The sequence below is a fragment of the Aythya fuligula genome, chromosome 1 (assembly GCF_009819795.1).
Source record: "Aythya fuligula isolate bAytFul2 chromosome 1, bAytFul2.pri, whole genome shotgun sequence".
In the NCBI taxonomy this organism is placed as follows: domain Eukaryota; kingdom Metazoa; phylum Chordata; class Aves; order Anseriformes; family Anatidae; genus Aythya; species Aythya fuligula.
In genome coordinates this window covers 2,945,674-2,966,092 of record NC_045559.1, presented here as the reverse complement: position 1 = coordinate 2,966,092, position 20,419 = coordinate 2,945,674, and the positions used below count along the sequence as shown (strand labels likewise).

The window sequence follows — 20,419 nt, the reverse complement described above, 5'->3', positions numbered from 1 at the left end:
GGAAAGTGCAATAAAAAATCTATTACAGCACCTGTACAGCAGCAAGCTCACCGGTAATTCTTCTGTATAAATTTCTAATTCGATGGAAAGAAATGAGGAGATTTGTGTTTTCTACAACTAGGACTATTACCCGTGAATGATGGTAATGTGATGGATGGATAGATAGATAGATAGATGGGGAGATGGACAGACAATCTGGATAACTCCCTGCCTGCCTTTTAGCTGGGACCAGGAACTTTTCTCCCCTCTCAAGTCAAGCAGAAAGGCTGCCAGCTTTGTGGTTGCTCTTTTTTTTTGACATGTTTGTAGTCAGCACAGTGATCAAAAAAGGAATCTGTCAAAGAAATACAAAGGTCTCCATGAAATTTAGAGATTAACCAACTACCACTGATTCCAAGGGGGAAGGAAAGCTATTTTTGCCCCTGCTACAAACAACGTTTGTCCCTGCCCCCTGCCTTGATGCAGCAGAAAATAAGGGTTTGTGAGGAGGAGGATGTGAGCTGGAAGAGGAGCAAACAGCCAGCAAGAGGTTATTTCCCCAGATATACTCCTGAAACCACCAAATTAATGACACAATTAGCCAAAACCAAAAGTTTTGGCTGTACAGGCCAGTTCTACCACCATGGACACCTCTGACTTATTCAGCCCCCGAATCTGGAATTGGGACAAATCTCCAAAATCACTCCCTTTGCTCTGTGTATGGTTTTCAAGCATCTTCTACAGGATTTTTTTCCCCTACTCTTAACCTACATGCCTTATCGATGTGTTTCAGCCTCTCCTATTAGGCAGAGCACTCCACAAGCACACGAATCCCCGTGTCAGGGATTTCCCTGATGGCAGTTTCAGGTGACAGGTTAGTGCCAGTTTACCTCCACACTGCTCAATGTCCTCTCACGACCTGCTAATTGATTTACCTGCAGTAATTTAGGCACTGTGGTTGTGAGGATGACATGTTTTGCAGGCACAACCTACTACTAAGCAGGACTTTATTTGGACTCATGGCCAAAAAGCTGGCAGAAGGGGGGTTATTTGTGCTCATCCCATAGTTGAAGGGGTTCCAGCACAGGTTAAAGCCTTGGTAGCACTAGGACATCTTGTACAGGTGAAGTCTTGATAAGACTTCTTGTATTTTGAGTTCACCAGAACTACACTTTACCAGTACTGCAAACTAGACCTTGAGCTCCAGCAGCTGCTTGTGATCCCCTTTAGAAACCATCTTCCCCCAATACCAACTCCCTGATTACTCCTTTTCCCTGACTCCATCAGCTTTCCCAACAGATCACTCCTTTTTGTCTTTCCTAGCAGGAAAAAAAAAATAAAATAAGAACTTCCCAAAGTGCTATCAGTGGCACGCAGACAAAATACCTCTGATGAACAAAGTGTTGGGTAATTTTATCAGATGTCAAAGAGATGGAGGAATGGCAAAGAGCCCAGAGCACCATCGGAAAACCTGGTTCAGCTTATTAATTAAACACCTGGCATTGGCTGCCTTTTGCAGCTATGTCCATAATATGGATTCCAAATAATTAGAGGAAGGTCATGGGCAGGTACAGACCTTCTGCCTTCACTGAAGCAGCCGGCTTGGGCACACTGGGTGGGGAATGCTGACTCCAGATGTATGTGGAGGTCTTGTTTTTAGTCAATGATTCGATATCTAATTAAAGTGTGCACAGCACCCATGTAGTGATTTGTTGGTGTTGCTCTAAAGATTCATTGGCTTTGTGAGGGATCAAATCTCTATTCCCACCTGACAGTCTCCTACTGGCTGGTCTGCAGGCCTGAAATACAAATGTTTCTCTCATGTTTCTGTAATAGCCTTGAACCATTCCTTCCTTTTCATGGATACGCTGACGTTTAAAGGAAAGAATTAGCAATTTCTGCCCATTGCAAAGGAGAAAATGGATGAACTCAGAATATCAGCCAGATACAGGGAGCCTGAGATCCTCTCCTATGCACAACACATCATGTTCTGCAAAATTCAGAGTAGAAATCAGTAAATCAGGTGAAGAAGAGAGCTAGTGCAGACTGACATGCCTATAGACTCATGTGGAGGCAGGGGAGAGACAGAGGTTTTCAAAGATATTGAAAAACTTTACTCTTTTGGAGCAATAATAACGGTACACCTTGAGAAGCACAGCTAAGGAGATTTTCTTCTAATGTAGGATGAAAATCTGCTGCCACTTACACTACTGCTGATTGTTGACTTCTGAGCAAAATATTTCTGGGTTTGATCTTTTGGCAGAAAATTGTTACGAGCAAACACTTGCCACTGCAGTTTTATAACAGAAGAAATTCTTTTATCCATCTTTAACACTGATAACACTGATTCAGAAGGCCTCGGGATCAAGTCAAAACCCACAAAACACATTACTGCAGATGTTTCACCAGCAAGGGTGAACTTCTGCCAAAGAAGGAAGAGAAAAACACACAAATCTCACTTCCAAGAATGTGATTAGAGAGCACAAAGAGAGGAAAAGCTACAAAAGTAGAGACAAACACAAATACTCCTGTACATCTTTTGAAGACTTGGCTATTTCCAGCAGTGTCCAAGAACTCTTTAGGGGTTTTAGTTTGAAGGTATCTGCCTTTGGGAGATAATGGCTTGACCTCTCAGGGGCTGGTTGGATCTGTGCACAAGATAAAAGTTTGCCAGCTCACAGACAATGACACCTGTCCACAAGACAAAATAAGTATTAATATAGCGAATGATTGAAAATGACAACTTGCCAGTGAACTACAGGAATAATTGCCTCCAGAAAACACAGGGTCCGTAGGGTGCTGGGTGATGTAGGCAGTCAGTGCCTATTTCTATTCTGCTGATTGTTTCTTTATTTTCCTTCCAGTTTCCTCCATCCCTTCAGACACAGCTCAATCTCCATTTGTGCTGATTTTATAGATTTCTTTCCTTATTCTCACACTCAAATCACTACCAATTATCACATGCAAAGAAAGCGGATCCTCAGTGCCAAGAAGTCAATGTCTGGAGGCAGCTGTGAAAGAGGAGCCAGCAGCAGCAAGCCAGACACCCCCTTGCCACAGCAGACTCCTCTTTGCAAAATAACTATTCCCCCATTCCCAGGCTGTCCAGGATGAATGCCCAACAACCCAGGCACTCTATCCATCCCAGAGGTCATGATGGACAAGGCTCTCACATGACAAGTCGAGATGCAGCAACAGCAAAATTCAGATATTTCTCAAATCTAGGAGGAACTAAGTCTCAGATCCAGAAGGATCCATTCGGCAATTCCCCGAAGACCGCCTGTAGCTCGGGGATTTCTCATCCCTCCTATCTCTCACGACCTTGTCACGGTGACTGGCAGGTTGGATTTCAGACCAGCTTGTGGCCGTGACACTGACACACCTCGCACTGGCATCGTTTAGATGAGCGGATAAAGCTGCCATTCAAAATCTGTCCTTCAAGCATCACCCATCCAGAAGAAATCAATAAATCCAGCACACGTCCCCCCAGTATGCTTAGAGGGAGTGTAACTTTTGAGTCACTGTTGTTCGGCGTAGACAACCTGGGATTTGCAGGAGAAAAACAGTTGCCCAAAAGTTGCATCATGCCTCACTGGCAATTTTAAACAAAACTAGGAGTCCTGATGCCTGGTCCCCAGGGAAAAGACCACTTTATAACATGCTCACCATGACAACACTGATATAAACTTCATCAGCTGTAATCAAAGGCAAAAAAAAAAAACAAAGGATGAGACAGAGGGAGGCAAAAAAGTAAAAGAAAGGAAAAAGAAATCTGACTTGAGATGAGCAGAGCACACATTTTAATGGGTATTTGGACTCCCCGCTGTTGCTGCTGAAAGGCTTCAGTGAAGATCTTGGCTCCCCCTTCCTGCAGTTCCTGAGCTAATGAAACAACTTCAGCCCGGTGCTGGCTGGCTGTCCAACAAAAGCTGTGGCCGGTGAGAGGGAGCTGGAGCTTCTGAGCAGGACCATGGGTGGATGGATGGAAGAACAAACCCAATTGCTAAATATTGTCTCATTCCAACTCTACACAAGAACCAAAGCCAACCCCAAGGCACGCCGTGTGCTGGGCAGGGTGGGGAGCAGGTCAGTGACTGCATCTTTGCACAGGGCTTCCAGGAGCATCCTGGATGGGATGATGGGAGAGATGCTCATAATGCTCACCCTACACCAACAGTGCTGTGATTACCGAGTGTCAGGATGATAAAGCCACAGGTCTTTGGACTCTTTATTTAAGAGCTGTGCAAACTCAGGATGAGAAGCCTTTGAAAACATAGGAAACATAGGAAAAAAATCAGTAAAAACCATAAAAACTCGGCCCAAATATCCATTTAGCCACTCACTCTGACCCTGTACAGATATTTAGGTGGAAAAATAAAAATACAGAGATTACAGAGTGAAACTCCTCCTGCTCAAAACTCCCAGCTTCTAGCCAGCAAGGAGATGGGGACTGCCTGACATAGAGCCTTTAGTGATGTAATCACAATGAACAGCCCTCAACAGATCTTTCTTTCATTAATTTGTCTAATTGCTTTCCAGACAGTTGTATTTTCTGGCCCCTGTAACGTTGCCTCATAATGTGCCACAGCTGAGTGATACAGTGTATGAAAATGTCCTTTCTTCTGTTTGTTTTAATATTCCGCCTGATAATCTCATATAAAGTTCCCCTCGACCTCGTGTTATGAGAAATGGTGAGTAATCATCCCCTATTCACTTTCTTCATTACGCTCATGATTGTCTGGATGTATTATAGTCCTCTCAGTCATCTCTCTTTTTTTAAGATGAAAATTGCCAAGTCACACAATCTCCCCTTGTCTAAAGATCATTAGAAACGCACATTTTTGCTTCCCACACTTCCCACTGCCATTTTTATCCATTTTAACATGACACGATCAAAAGTGGCCGGTGTGCGCAGCATGGGAGAGCACCACAGATGTCCTGTAATGATGTTCTCTGCTTTGTTCTCCAAGCATTCTTGTGTATTCCTTCTACAACACGTTGCAGACTTCCTTTTGACAAGGGTGAAAAGCCCTGTGTCACCAGTTAACTTTTCTGCTTCACTCTTCACCCATTTTTTGCTCATTTATGAGCACCAAACCCAACCAGAAGAGATTCCTGTGGGACCCCCTCTGCATTCTCTCCCCCCATCATGAACCCTTATTTCTGATCCTTATTTCCCATTTTTATTTCCCATCTTTGAACTGGTTACTAATCTACCAGAAGACTCCTCTTTGCGTCCCATGACAGCATAGTTCGAATTCCTTGCTATGGGAAAAGCATTCACTCCTCTGTGTTAACCATATTAGCCATGTCACATGAACTCTGATTTATTAAAAGAGCAATAATAAGCTTGTGACACTCACCCCCCTCCTCCAGCAAGTCAAATGTTTTGCTTTATTTTTCCCACTCTAATTTTAATCATGGTTCAACAAAATTGACAGGTAAAAGGTCAGATTGATAGATTCTCATTCTTGGACCCCTCGTGAGTCCAACTTAAAAACAACAACAACACATTTCCTACCTTCCATTCCTCCAATATCAAGGCCAGCGTAAGCAATGAGATGTAAACGAGATTTAATAAAGTGGCAATTCCATACCAGAGTTTCTTGAGGATCTTTCTGTGAATATGACTTCTACGCTCTAAAAACATTTTTTACTGCACATATAGTGGCAGACATTTCAGCCACCTCGAGCCCGTTAAAGAAGTAAACTTCTAAGGGAACCTTGTTAAATTTTAGTCATTCAGTTTTACAAGGTTAGAAATGTGTTTCCCAAAGAGGTTGCTTTATGATTATTTTGCAATTCATGTGATAGTTAGCAATATATATTTTTCCTTTGAATAAAACTTACAGTTTTGAATAATGTCTCCTCATCTTGATGTTTAAATGGGCTTTTTTTCCATTTTCTTTTACAATCTTTCAGTCGTTTTTTTCATACATCATATAATTTCACAGTCAGCCTCTTATATGATGTCTTTATGCAGTCCTCAGGACACCACGAGGTACTTTACCCTTGTGGCTGCTCCTTTTAACGAGCTTCCTCATTTTTATGTTGTCCATTTTGAAGCCGAACTTCATTGTCATTTTTATTTGCTTATTTATGGGTTTTATTTCTATGGGACAATGAACCTGAAGGCATTGTGGTCACTCTTATTGAGTGCCGCATTGATCACCGTTCCCTGAAGACAGGTGTAACTCCTGACTTGTTTCTCTTTTGGAGGGTTTACTACCAAAAGGGTTTGAGCTCCAAGCATTGTGACATTTGCTTAGGGCAAGTGAGGCCACTTGAAATCCCTCATTACTGCATTTTCTGCCCTCTCAACCTTTGGGGTTTTTCTCAGCGTGTCACAATCACTTTTGCCATCTTCAAGTGGTCAATAAAAGAGTCCTAACGCTGTTCCCGTCCCGAGGGATCCCTTGTCACTTGTGCACAGATTGACCCTATTTTCTTCCTTTGATTTTACATATTCTTTAACATAAAAGCCCTTTCTTCAGCATTTTGACCTCCCCTATTGTTCCCATATCATTTATGCACAGATGAGTTTCCTTCTATCACCATTTTGGGATATGTATCCTATTAATATTTTCATTTAAAGCAGACTGCTAGCATATGCACAGAAGCAAGCATATTTTTATTTTGTCTGACTGACTATTTCCACGTGCTCTGATTAGAAGAGGTATTTATTAGGGCTGCTTTTTGTTGTTTTCTGCTTGAATTTTGCTAAGTCCCAATCCAACCACTTGCCAAGGATAAGGGCATTTTATGACTTCACCTTTAGACAATGAGCTTCAACTTCTCAAAACCTCTTTCCAACCTAATTTTTATTTAACTGGCAACAACCAGGTTCCTTCCCGTGTCAGATCCTGCTCTTCCAAAGGTTTCCTTATTCCTCATAATTTTTTCCTACTTCATTTTCTTAACCATGTGTTGGGACTTTGTGTCTGTGCCTAGTTTTGCATTTGAGAAAATATTCCTATAGAAGCCCTGTTTTTTAGGCTGTTATCTAATAGCTTGGGCCTTTCCTCCAGGATTTCCCCCTTACTGTCTCATTGCCATGGGGAGCCATGGCTTCATCTCATAGAATATTAAACAATACCAGGAAGCATTCTCTGATCCCGGGGCCAAATTACACGGTCTGATCACATTCCTGCTATTAAACTCTATTAACTTCCAAAACACCTAGTGGAAGTCCTCCCTGACCCATTGAATTCCAAAATATATCCAGGAATTGTTGGAAGGAGCAATAGTTGCCCCAAGCCAAACTATATTCAACTAATTTTGTAGTTGTGTTCCAGTGCCTAATAACATTCCTTAGAGTTGTTCCACTTGTTACTGCAAATATATATTCAATGGAGCAGGACCCCAGGACTTCTCCCATTGACTCTGGCTGGATGCCCCATGAGAGCTGTCATGTCTCTACCTTGCCAGCAAATTTCTGGTCTTATTGGCCTCAAAAGCACATCTGCATGTTTACCTGCTAATTAAATCTGCTACCATTCAGCTTGTTTCTCCTTTTCACCAGTGGTCTATGTTCCTGAAAACATACCCTTGGCATGAGAGGCCACATGGGCATCACCTTGCGGGAGATCTTATTTATATGTTGCTCCATCCCTCCTCCATCTGATGCCCACATGTTACAAAGCATCTCTTTATCTTAAATCTGCCACAAGGGAGCATCCCTGCTTCTAGCCTGAAAGAGGGATTGCTCTATCTGATTGCTGTATGTTTCATCAGGGAACTTCCCTGTCACCTCAAGTCCTTTCAGTCTGACCACTTTGATCTGAAAAATAAAACCAAAACATCTTCTTGAGGATCATGCTCTGCCAACACCACTTGCACCTAGACAACATTTGCCCACAGGGTATAAGCTGATGTTCTGTGCCATGACCCAAAGCCCCACTCTGTTTCTGGATGCTTCCTAAAGAGATGTGGCAAACCACAGGAGCATTATATGGTGATGTTAGCTGGAAAAGCTGAAATCCAGAGGTAGTGAAATCCAGGGATGGAAGGGACCACCTTGATTCACACGGTGCTTCTGCAGGAAACCTCTCCACACCAGCTTATACAGAAATGCTATCGAGCTTTATCATAAAGCCAGCTATATTTTTAGCACTTTTAATCCTAGTGGAAGATTACTTCAGATATTCATTCTCCTCTCAGCCAGAAACCTCCTTCTGACTTACACACTAAATGCCCAGTTTATCCCCATTCACTGCTGGGTCAATGCAACCCACACCTTCACCCCCTTTTCTCTTTCACAGGCACTTATTCCCAAGCAGCATCCCAACCTCTGCCCACCTTTGTTTTCTACACTCAGGGAGAATCATTTCAGCCTCTCCTCGTGCAAGGAGCTCTGCTAGCCCTGCTGAGAGTCTGCCCTGCCTCTATTTCTTTTCTTCCTCAGTGCACAACACAGCGGAGCTGCTGTGTCCCAGCCTGGTGCCTTAATCCAAAGAAACTCCATGCCATTAATACTGTAAAATGTAAATCAAAGCAATGGGAGAAGATACCTGGCCCACATCCCCATTCCGCGGGGATGTCTGTCCAGCTACCAGAGCAGCAACCCCCTGTCTGGAGTCCCTCCAGCGTTATGCCAATGTAATCTTGATCAGATTTTCTGCTCTGTTTGTGTCCAAAGTGTTGAGAAAAGTGATCTAACCTTCACGCCAAGTAACCCAAGGGGGTAGCTGCAGGAGTGACAGGCAGGCCAGCAAATTACCATCCGCTTTCTGAGACATGTTTCATCTACAAATAGCTTGGACATGACAGAGATAAGTTGTTATTTCACGTATTTAAAGATACGGTACTACATGGCCTTAATTTTGGGCATCAGCAAGCTATTGATTTTCTGATTCTTTATATCATGTTAATGATGTCATGATCATATCAGCAGAAGTGTACTCCCATAAAGGTCCAGAGAGTAATGTGCTTAATAGATACTGTAAGCATTGATTGATTTTGCTATATTTCATTCTCTATGTGTTTTCTCTCTGCATATTTTACCTTTTTTTTTTTTTTTTTTTTTTTTTTTTTTTTTCTTCAGGGGTAAATGCCCTATACACTCAGGCAGGATGAAAAGCCAAAGCATTTACTTCTGCTCTTAGTTTTTAATTTGGGAATGGGGGCAGTGGGGGAGGCTGTCCTTTCCAACTCACCCCAATCAATAGGAGATTAAGTACAGCACTCAGTAGCTGGGCTGATGTGTTCCTGAGCAGCTCAAGAGGCGGCTGAATGATATTTTGTCAATTGACCAGATGAACTTATGCCATGGGTCTGCTCTCCTTCCTTTTTCACCAACCCCTGCAGATTCTCCATCAGTGAAAGCTGGGAGGGTCAGTTTTCGGTCCTTAAAAGCACAGAGGGGAACAGAGAGCAGAGACTTGTTGTTGCCCTAAAAAAATATCAGTATGAATTGTCCCTGCTGTGCAGAAAATCACGTTCATACCCAGGTATACAAAGCCCCTACCCAGAGAGCCTGCAGAATTCAGACGGACACCTGAAAAGAAATGTTATGGTTAAGATGGAAAAATCCTTCTACTTTCTGGGTTGCTCATACTCTCAAAACTATTCGCAGGCTTGTTTTCAGGATGGAGGCTGGCTGAAAGCGAGGAGGGGATCAGGCTGATCCACTCTGCTCCACGTTTGCAGTTTCTCTCCTCCCTGAGAAAAGCACAGAGCTAAAACCCCTGGCAGCCCTCCCAACACCCTTCTCCCCACTATTATGAACTGGGTGTCTCCTCAGAGGCTCTGGGTGGCAATGGGCCAGGGCAGCCTGCAAGGAGTTGGGAAAAGCCACCTCTAGCCCAGCCACATCTTAGTGGTGGCTCCAGCAGAGATTCTCTGCTCTGATAGCACCTTATCAGGCCAAGTATGCAGAGAGACCAGGAGCAGATAAAATAGGAAAGTGCTATCTGAACTGAAATCCTGCCCCCTTGCCCCCCACAAAACAAGCCAGTGCTCTGTTGGCAGGGCTGGCTGGTTGAAGCATCCCTCCCCAGCAGGCACTGGAGGCAGGATGTGTCTGGCAGCCTGCTCCCAGCTCATGGGGTGCCAAGGGAAAGGGCAGCTCAGGGGGGCTCCTGCCTGGCTGCTGCAGCTGAGAAAGTCTGCAAACAGAGCTCATGACTCTTCCTGAGTAAGGTCTTGGTCTCTTCTGAGAGTCTAAGGTGAGGTTTGGCTAGTGTCTCATCTGATTATGAAACCACCAGTGAGTGAAATGCCACCAACATGGAGAGGGCAGGATCCAGAACAGCATGCCCTAACTATGCCTAAGCAACTGATATCAGGACAGGACACAAGTACAGACTACTTAAACCTCCTTCCTGACCTGCAACAATGCAAAAGGAGCCTGGTTTTCCTGTTGTTTTCCTCAGCCTGAGCAACCGGAGTGGGACAACATTAATACAAGCAAGAAACTAAAGACTCCCTTCCCTTCTCCCCCCCCCCCCTCCAGGCCAGGTTGCACTGCAGACATCTGAAGCATCTCGGCTTCTTTTCCATTCCTGGGGTCAGCTGCCCTCAAAGACCCCGTTCCCAGGGGATCACAACCTCAAGGGCCAGTGCCAAGCCCTGCAGTGCCTATGCTTGGTGCATGGCATGGCTGGGATTTGCAGGACACTGCTACTTGCAAGCAGGGGGAAAAGATCTAAACAAGGTCCTGTCATTTTCTGCTCTACTTTTTCCTGCCACCTCCTGCTCTCTGCCGTCCTCCCCAGACCCTGGAATGGAGCAGGGCTGAAATAAGGAGAGAATCAGACACATAACAAACATCCTCCAGCCCGCAGACCTGCGCTCAGCATCTGTGCTGAGCTAACAAGGGAGAAGCCTCCCAGGCATGGGTGAGCTAGATTGCGATTATTTTCTTCGTGCGTCTCAATTAAAATGTAGATCTCCTCTTCTGCCTGGGGTGAGAGGGGCAGAGGGCATCGGGAACGAGATATGGGATGGAGAAGCAGGGTTTTACTCCATCCTTCTCTGTCCTGCCTTAACCCTTCTTGTGCCACCTCTGCTCTAACAGCCAGGCAAGGGCACGGGGTGATTTGGGCAGGTTCGATGGTTGAAGCACCTGGGCATGTCTGCTGCTGCTCCTTTCTGCTTTAATTAAACAAACCACAAATTTACTCGTCCACTTGTGAGATAAAATTAATACGGTCGTGCTTGATAGCCAGCCCTGGCTGGGAGCCTGCCGTCACCAAGTCCAGCTCCCTGCAGGACTTCTGCAAACTGCATTCATAGCCAAGGTGCTTTAAAGCCTCCTGCAAGGGCAAAAAGAGCTCCTATTCCTCTCTTACAGATGAGATGCTCAGGCACATGGAAATTAAGGATGAGTCGTTAAAAATGAGGCATTTTTTTTATGTGGTTATTTAGGTTTTCCTAACAGCCAGTGAGAGAAACCAGCACTTCCAGAAGGCTGCTCACCCCACTCCCATAAACGCCTGTGGGTTACAGAGAATGAGCTCATAAAATGCAAGAAACCTAGCAGGAGGAGAAAGAAACCCCCTCCTAAGCAACTGGTTCAAAATCATGCGAGGTATCTGATACAATTCCCTAATCAGGAAAGCAATCAGTGGGGAAAAATAAGCAGAAACCTGCCCTCTTCTTCATTACTAGGGGTTGGTGCAAGCTGCATTACAGGACCTATCCAGAGGAGATGCCCCATGTTCCTTCTGCATGTAGAGAAGCCCACGGCCAGTTGCAGAGGAAATTCACAGCCCGTGTGTCTGTTCCTGCCCACAGAAGCTGTGGATGCCCCATCCCTGGGAGGTTCAAGGCCAGGCTGGATGGGGCTTTGGGCAATGTGGTCTGGTGGGAGGTTGGAATTAGATGATCTTTAAGGTCTCTTCCAACCCAAACCATTCTGTGATTCTGTTATTCTATGATTCCTCAGTGTGAAATGAAGATGGATGGGAGGAAAATATGTTTGCTTTGAATCTCCTGGCTCCCTGCACCCAGTCACATTGTCCAGCTCTGCATCAGGGTTGAGCCTGTGTCAGGGTTTTGTTTCCATTTCCTCTGGAAGAAATTAATTTGGTCCAATCTCTCAGGCATTGGAACGAAAGGCAAGAAATGTTGTTCCATTTCCAGATCTGTCACACAACCACAGCCATGTCAATGTGTTTTTCTCCCCTGCTCTTCTCGGTGGCTGACCTGTGCTGCTGAGCCCCGCAGAGATCTGCAGCACGGTGTCACCCACAGCTACGAGGAGGAGTGGCAAGGTCCACATGCAAGACATTTTGATGTGAATGAACACATCATTCACATCAAAATGATGTGGAAAATCTTCCCACCTAAACAAAACACCAAAGGCAAGATGAGATTCTCACCTTCAGCCTCACACAACTGGCTTCCATTTCTAGGACCACAATGCAGAAAAATCTCATTTCTGCTTGCCAGAATGAGTGCAGAGGGGTGTAGGAGAAACAGGGAAAATTAGGGGCTGGGGACATGTATGCCAGTAGGAGAGAAAGAGGAAATTTGGTGGCAGGTCTCTGAATGTAGAAGTGTGCAACAGATGATGGAGAGCATTTTTGAGCAGGAGTGTTTGTGCGCAGACTCATGGAGAACGTAAGCCAGATAAAGAGATACTTTAAAAGTTTTCTGTTCTTTTCTTCAGCAAGGAGAACTTCCCGACGCCTGCCTCCCTCCACCCTGTTTCCTTCTGAGACCTGTCACAGGTCGAGGCTGATGAAATGTCACAGAAGAAGCGGTGGAAGGCAGACATGGCCCACGCTGGGGACAACTCATTTGGCCGTGCCATTTTCCCTCATTGGCGGATCACGGGCTGCAGAGGCACCAGGGAGCATCTGACAGCAAGAAAAAGCAATTCCCTATGAACAGACTGAGTTTCTCAAGCCAGACATACACCACATCACTCACCAAGTCCACGCCAGAGCATGGCACAACCTAGTGGGAAGCCCTAGCCCTGCTGTATTGCAAATTAGGACCCTGGAGGAATTTAAAATTCATGGGAGGACTGGTTCAGGTGGCAAAACCCAGACCCACGTCTCCTGGCCGCGTTCAGAATACACGAGGAGATGACACTGAGCTGGGATTTGGCTCTGTTTTGCTGCCCACTCACAAGGGTCTAATGTCCCTTGAGATGTCCTCAAGACTCCAGTTGGTCTCCATCGTATCCACCAGAGGAAATGGGTGGATCTCCAGCAGGGTATTTGCCAGCCATAGGTGAATATCTCAGGCACCCTGGGTTATTCCAGTTGCAGCAGACAGCATGGATGAGTGACTGAATCAAGTTGCTCGTGTAAATACAACCAGCTATATTTTAAAGTCTGCTTGTGTGTTCTCCATACACCTGTGTTTAGGCACCTGGCTTAAGTCCTTACGTTGCTTATCCCTTATCCCTTTCTCATTGCTTGTCCTGGCACGTGAGATGTCCCTCCTAGCCCCTGGCAGACCGTGTGGCTGCATTTCATACCAGAGAAGAAGAAACCTGAGAGATCTCTCTGTGCAAAGGTTGAATTTTCTGCAGTGCCGAACCCAAGCACTAATATTTCTGTGGTGCAGCCAAATCCCAAGTAGGGCACCTAACTCACAGGGCAGAAAGCTTCTGCTGGAACCCGGGTGCACAAACTAATTATCTTCCCACTGCTGCCCTCTAGCAAAATAAGCTAATCAAGGAGGAAGGTTGTTATCAAAACACATTTACCACACGCCTGCGTCTTGCAGTCCGCACTGCCCAGTGCTGGCCTTGAGTTGCCTGAGGCATGCACGGCCACTGAGATAATCAACCTGTGAAGGGCACGGCTCTGCTTTGTCGACCAGAGCATCCAAAGTGCTCCCAAAAGGCACAGGATGGCACCTCGGGGATGGAAGGACACTTGCCCTGCTGGATACAGGGACTGCAGGCACAGAGATGGGTTAGGTCACCGGGTCTGGTTGATCTGCACAAAGGTACAGGGATGGTTTGGTTTGTTCATCACCCATCTGTGGTGAAATGGGATTCCCAGGAGCTGCTGTTCCCCTGGGGGACTTATCACCATCAATAGGCTTGCTCCCCATCCCCAGGATTTCGTCTTGCTCTCCGGACTAAGAGCCCTGATCTCATTTCAAAGGGCCATTGCAGAGCTGTCACATTCGGGGCTATTTCTTCCACAATAAAGGACAGGCAATGCCCAGGTGTGAAAAGATGGGTACTTTTAGCTATAGCACAGCAGACAGATTAAAGATTACCCGGGCTCGATGCAGAAAGCTTAATGGGTCGCTGTCCCTCCCCGGAGCCCCCCTGCCGTGCGCTCCCCTCGGCGCAGGGGCTGAAATGCCGTCTCCGGTTTCGATAACTACCTGGGAAGGAGTGGGAATCACTCAGTGCCAAGGCCAATTGGGGGAAGATGACTCCACTTTCCTCTGCTATCAGGTGGAAAGGATCACAGGCCATGGGTGCTGCTGTCTGAGCACCGTCTGTGAGCAGGGAAGGGCCAAACCAAGCCCCGTTTGGAGACCAGGCACCCTGACAGCTGGGTCCCTCCTGCCTTTGCCACCACTGATGGATACTTGGACTCCTTGCACCTCTGCTGACACTGCCGATGGACTGATTGGAGACTGAAACAAAATGAAATATTCCACATTTCCTGCAATTATTTCTCCCCATCATGTGTTAACAAGAGGTGCTGGGCTCTCTCCCATCCCAGTGAGAAATGTCCCCCAGGTATCTCGGACACACAGGGGTAGTGCACACAGCAACTGCAACAGCTCTGAGCATCCCTCAGATGGGGAGGATCAGCCCAGCTGGCTACAAGTTGCCAAGGCAATGCAGGATTTGAGTTGAAATCCATTTGTTCTTCACGTGACTGAGCAAATTTTTAGGAAGACTGGGACAATTGGTGTGTACCTTTGTCTCCCATGTCTCTGAAGACACTTAGGGTTGGCCTAGGACAAGATGATGCTGAGATGGGAAAGGACATAGAAAGCTTTTATTATAAGCAAAGGTCTCAGCCATAATTGCCAGGATTTACTGATTGTGCTAGACAAATGCAAAATGCTTAAAAATTGTCCTTTCTGAAAGGACTCTAGCTTGCACCTTGGCACAAAACAGCACGAAGAGCATGGCTGAGGCCCTGGTTCCTTACAGTGGAAGCTGAGGGTCTATAGGGCCACTAGCTTCTGCGGGAATCAGAAAATCATATTTTCGTCACTATTTATTAGATCTCATGTTGGCACTGGGTGAGATATTCCACCCTTCTGCCCTGTTGGGTCCTATCCGTGCTGCCCTTCCCAGCTTCCTCAAGCAGCATTTGAGACATCCTCCCTCCCCTGCAGAAGTGGAGGGAAAGGCTGGGAAGGAAAAAAAAGAGGAGGTGAAGGGGAAAAAGAAAAAACAAAAAAACAACCTCAGCCTGAAAGACAGGCACAGTCTTTCAGACGGCAGAAAGTCAAGCAAGAAAAAGACCCTTCAAGAAAAGGTCTTATTGCAGCATCTGTAGGCAGCTTGGGTTACCCGAGACTCTCTAGTGATTCAGAAGACTTTGACCAAGAAAGTTAAAGCCAGGGACGATCAATGAGCCTCTGCAAGCAGCATTGCATCGGGTTACCTGCTGAGACAAGACAGTGGGAGCTGCACTTTGTAACACTTATTTTTTCTTTTTTTTCCCCCCCCCCAGTCTGGCAGCGAGTCTGAGGAGGGATTACAAACCTCCCTCCTCCTCTGTGCCGATCTCTCATTCCCTAGAAAACAACTTGTTTAAGTGCCATTTTCTTCCATACCCATTGTAATTGTAATTTCTGGGTACAGAAGCATCCTGCAGCTACGACGTAGGACAACAGGGGATGTGGAGGGCAAGTAGCCGGACACCAGGGTTGCCAGGTGACAGCATAAAGCCCTTCTAAATGTGGTTCTCCTTTTTTTGGGGAATCCAAAAAACCCTCATCTGGCTTCTCTGGTGTCTCATGAATTCCATCCCCTTTGCTGCAGTTATCCTGTTAAATTGTGGTCAGCTCAGCTTAATGGGTTTTGGTCATCCCTCAGCCAACCCAGAGCTCACCAACGGGATCCAGGAAAGTGGCTGGCACAGCCCGTGTATTAGGGCCCTCTGTCATCCCTTCTTTCATGGGGTGACAACAGCTACAGGAGGTTCCTGCATCCTATTCCCATAGTTTAGGAGCAGGGGGTCTCCTGAAAAACACCCTGAAGCTGGGGGGTAAAACCGATGGAGCCAGCTCAGGTCCCTCAGTGGAGTTCTTGGGTTCTCTTTATTCTGAATTTTTAACCATTTTACTAAAACCTGGAATAAAATTCCAAAATAAGAATGGCTGAGGTCTTAACGAATCATTCTCCAAATACTAAGCTGTATCAGCCCCTTCTAAAATGGCTTTCTAGAACATTTCTTATTAAAAAAATAATTATTCCTCTTCAAGATAAAACAAAAATTTTTTGCACAACATCGTAAACCCTCCCTGAAATTGGGACCATTTTTCTCTCAGTTTGCAGCTAATGATCTGCTGGCCAAGGAGCCCCCATAGCAGCAGGGGTAGATCCCAGAACAGAAGGAGGGACAGTTTTTTTATAAAAGTTTTATATATGTTACTTTCATGAAAGTTTTATATATGTTACTTCTCCCTCTGGGGATGCTGCTGCTCTTCTGTCCCAAATATCCATTTTTTGGGGGGCAGCTGGGGTGTTAAAGACAACCCAGAGGAATTATGCAGGGCTGAAAAGTTGTGTGGTCACCACGTGCATGTGGACTGGAGCTTGCACATCTTCTCTGGAGCTGGTGGTGGGTCAGGCAGGGATAATGAAGTTTACAGGAGGAGATTTTTCTCATCCTGGGGGCAAAGAGCTTCCCCACTCTCTGTCCTTCTCCATGCTATAGGGGAAAGAGTCAAAGGAGGGCAGAGGTTTAAATAGGGATGGAGACACAAGAAACTCATAGGGGGCAGATATTGGATCAGATATTGGATGGCATCTTCGGGCACAGCTGCACCCAGCACGACACGAGGAAGCTGTGATTTATTCCAGGCTTAGAGAAGACTTTGCTTTGCTCTTGTCTCTCTCTGCAGCCCCCCGTTTGGGCTGGTGACATTGCTGTGACCTTGCGAGCAGGCACCGTGTGCCTCGGTGCCAGCGACTCGCTTTTCAGCCTCATTCCCCCACCGCTCCCCCCAGCTCCCACCCCGGCCCCTCGCCCTCCCCTGCAGATCCGAGCGCCACGATTTCAATTTGCACCACCTAAATGATTCATTGCCGCCTAAAGAACCCCGAACTGAGCCCAGGAGGGGAGCTGAGCTACAGTAGGGAAGGGGAGGGAGGGACAAGATGGGGACTGGAGATACGGCAACGAAGAGCTCCGGTGACCTGCTCTATATTGGCTCTCCTCGTCTCGGGGCAGAAGGTAATCAATGTCCTCCCCCCTCTTTTCTCCTGAAGCCGTCTGTGGGTCTGTCTGCCTCTTTCTCTCTCAGCAGACTCGAGTTTCTCGGTGTAAGGTTAGGACAGAGGAGCCGTGGAAATCGATTCCCCAGCCCTGGCACGCCGCCCTGCGCGCAGACAGCCCCGCTCCGCCGTGAGATGCTGGGTGAGGAGCTGTCCCCAGGTGTCCCCAGGCCCCCCCATATGCTTGGAAATCAGGGTCTGGGGAGCAGCCCCCGAAGTGTGAACCCCAAAGTAAGCGTGGCCCATATGAGAGAGAAAAAAGAGAAGCTGCACCCATCCTACAGCTTTCGCTCATTTCCCAGTGCTCCAGTGGTGGTTTGTACTGGGAGAGAAGGGTGTGGGAAAGGGATGGCTTTGGCTACAGGTCTGGTTTCCAGTCCTGCTTTACCCCAGGACTTGGACAGCCCATCTGCCTCCTCCAACCCTGCCAAAAACCAGCTCCTACATCAGCGTGGCTGGATTCAGCCATGCCCTGAAATTCTTCCTGGGAGGGAAAAGAAAAGGGTCAGCACCTTCCAAGGGGAAATATTTATGGCAGATTTCCCCAGAAATCCTTGTACAGTTGCTGACAATGCATCACATTTGAGGAAATGGCTGGGGTTCTGATGTACAAAAAAAGTTAATAATGGCCTTGGTATTATGGTACTATTACCCTGAATATCCTGCATGGCCAATCACTGCTGAATTGCATCCTCCTCTGCTTCCAGGGCTGGAAGGATGAAGAAACTGAGGCCCAGAGAGGAACACATGAGGCTGCACCAAAAACCCGTGCCACACTCTATTTTACAGATCAGGAAACAAAGGTTAAGTGACCAGAGGGAGGAGGATGTGGGGACCCTGCTGTCAAATTTCAGCTTGAAGGACCAAATTTGCATGTGGGTCTCTTGGTCTAATGGTCTCGGGTTGCCACCCTCACTTGTCACCAGCCACATTTCTGTCACTCTTTTAGGCTGAGCTGCTGGGCAATCTGCAGTTGTCTCTGCCCCTTTCCTCTCCTTTAGGGGATTTATTGCTGGGTGTATTGATTGCTTGTTGCCAGTGACCCTGGCCAGCAGGAGATGAAATATCTAGCATTACTCCAGTGCAATCAATGCCCAAATTCATGCCTGCATCCACGCTGTGCTTCCCCTCTATTGACAGCAAAACACGCAGTGCTCTACAGGATGGATGCAAGCTAAGATGAGACAGAAACATGTTACAGAGCTGTATTTCAAATAAACACATCCTCAGGCGAGCAGGGCTATATGGGTGAAAGCTGCATGGGTTCGTACTTAGAAGACCACAATTCAGGACTGGTTTGCCAAGGATCTTTTGAATTATTCCAAAGCCAGAGTCAAGTTTTGATTCAGGACATCTAGGTTTGATCTTAAATTAAGCAGACTGACATGGCTTTGGTTGAGGGCTATACAGGCTAAAGAGCTTCTGCAGAAGGTTGGGATATGGTACGGGTTCCTGTTCCAGAAAGGAGGGGTAGCAAAGAGGGTATCCAACTGGATCTCTGTCTCCACAGGTAGACTTTGCAATGCAGCAGGAAGGGTTCGGGGAGGAGAAGACACAACTGAAGTAGCAGGGTCCAGCAGAATAACCACCCGTCACTGCCAAGGGCGCCGAGACTTGAAGTGACAGCACCCTGCAGAGCCACGCTGGGCTGGAGCCGTGTGGTGAGACAGATCCAACGCCCTTTCCAGCCACTGTCTCTGCTGAGAGGTTCTTGGCAAACGAGGCCGCCCTGCCACTCATGGCCAGGAGCTCAGCCAAGCTGACACCTCCCTCTCCACGGCTCTGGCAGAGGGCTCCCTGCAGCAGGAGATCACTGGCAGGGAAGGCTGCCGAGAAGGGACTTGGAGATCAACAGCATCATTAAAAAAAAGCCTGCAGAAAACAAAGCCAACGAGCAAATCTCCCAGTCCTGGGGACACTTGGATGTGGTGCTCCTTGCAAGGGAGTGCTGTAGAGCAGGGAAATGGTGAAACCAGGTCCTTTCTTGGTCTGTTCAACAGAAGCCCAGGGATGTGGATACAGACAACTGCTCGAAATCACAGCTGAGTAAGCCAAACAAGCAGTGCCAGCCCAGCTGAGATGACCCACAGAAGACAAATGCTCAATTTCAGGGTCAGCTTTGTCCCACAGTGAGGTTGCAGGCTAGAACATCCCCCTGAAATCTAACTTGGATTGGATCCTTGGGTGCTTACAGGGACCTGATTCCCCTCCAAGACCAATAGGGATCATGACAAATGTGAGAGAGGAGAGGTTCAGGCTTGCAGTGGAAAATTGAAGGTGTTGAGACAAGTCTCTGAATCTGGCTGTTATCTAGGGTCAAACTTCCATAATCATTGGAAATGAGAAGGTCTTTGGCACCCAGAGGGAGCTGCTGGAGGTTTTTTTTTTTTCAAAGCACATCAGGGCAACAGGTATTCCTCCTGCAGCCAGCAGAATATGGATCTGGTGGTTAAGGAGACCAGTCTCTTCTATCACCGTCCTCTTTCATTTTCAGCCAAAAAAACGCCTCTTGGTTAAACAAAGTCACCCCAGCAAGCCCTAGAAACCTTGCTGGAGCTGCCTGCATGACTCCTAGGCTCACCTAAGAGACATTTTTGGACTCTGCCAGGCGTTATCACAGCAGGTACTTACGTGTTGTGAAGCACACACCATCCACAGTGGGGGTCTCCCGAGCCCAGGCACTCGCTGCAGGTCTCGTACTGGCTGCATGACTCCACGGGCACCCGGGTGAGCTGCAAGGAGAAGGGACAAAAACCTGTCAGGCTTTTCGTGGGGATCTGCAATGACCTGAACGGCTTGGAAGAGGTGCCAAGCCTCCCCATCTTCTTGCCCTGGTGTCAGGGAATGAGCTTGCTGTCACCCTGACTTTGCAGTCAGAAATGGACCTGAAACACCCACCCACTGCCAAAATAATGCATTTTGCCTTGTTCTTTATTTTTTTTTTTCTTTCTTTCTTCTTAATTAAAGCATTTCAGTCGGAGATTTCAAAGACAGAAGAGCCTGACCTCCCCTCTAACGGACCAGAGCTTTTTGATTCCTATTCGGTTTCCTAAGCCC

The 20,419-nt window shown here is 46.8% G+C and overlaps 1 protein-coding gene across 2 annotated transcripts in view; it reads right to left on the bottom strand.

Moving 5' to 3' along the window:
- The window catches only part of PLXNA4 (plexin A4), a 403,695-nt gene that overhangs the window by 122,656 nt on the left and 260,620 nt on the right, over positions 1-20,419 (bottom strand). For both annotated transcript variants that reach the window (XM_032202674.1, XM_032202682.1), the window contains exon 5: positions 19,994-20,094. In XM_032202674.1, coding sequence (XP_032058565.1) covers positions 19,994-20,094 — 101 coding nt within the window. The remainder of the gene's footprint in view (positions 1-19,993; positions 20,095-20,419) is intronic.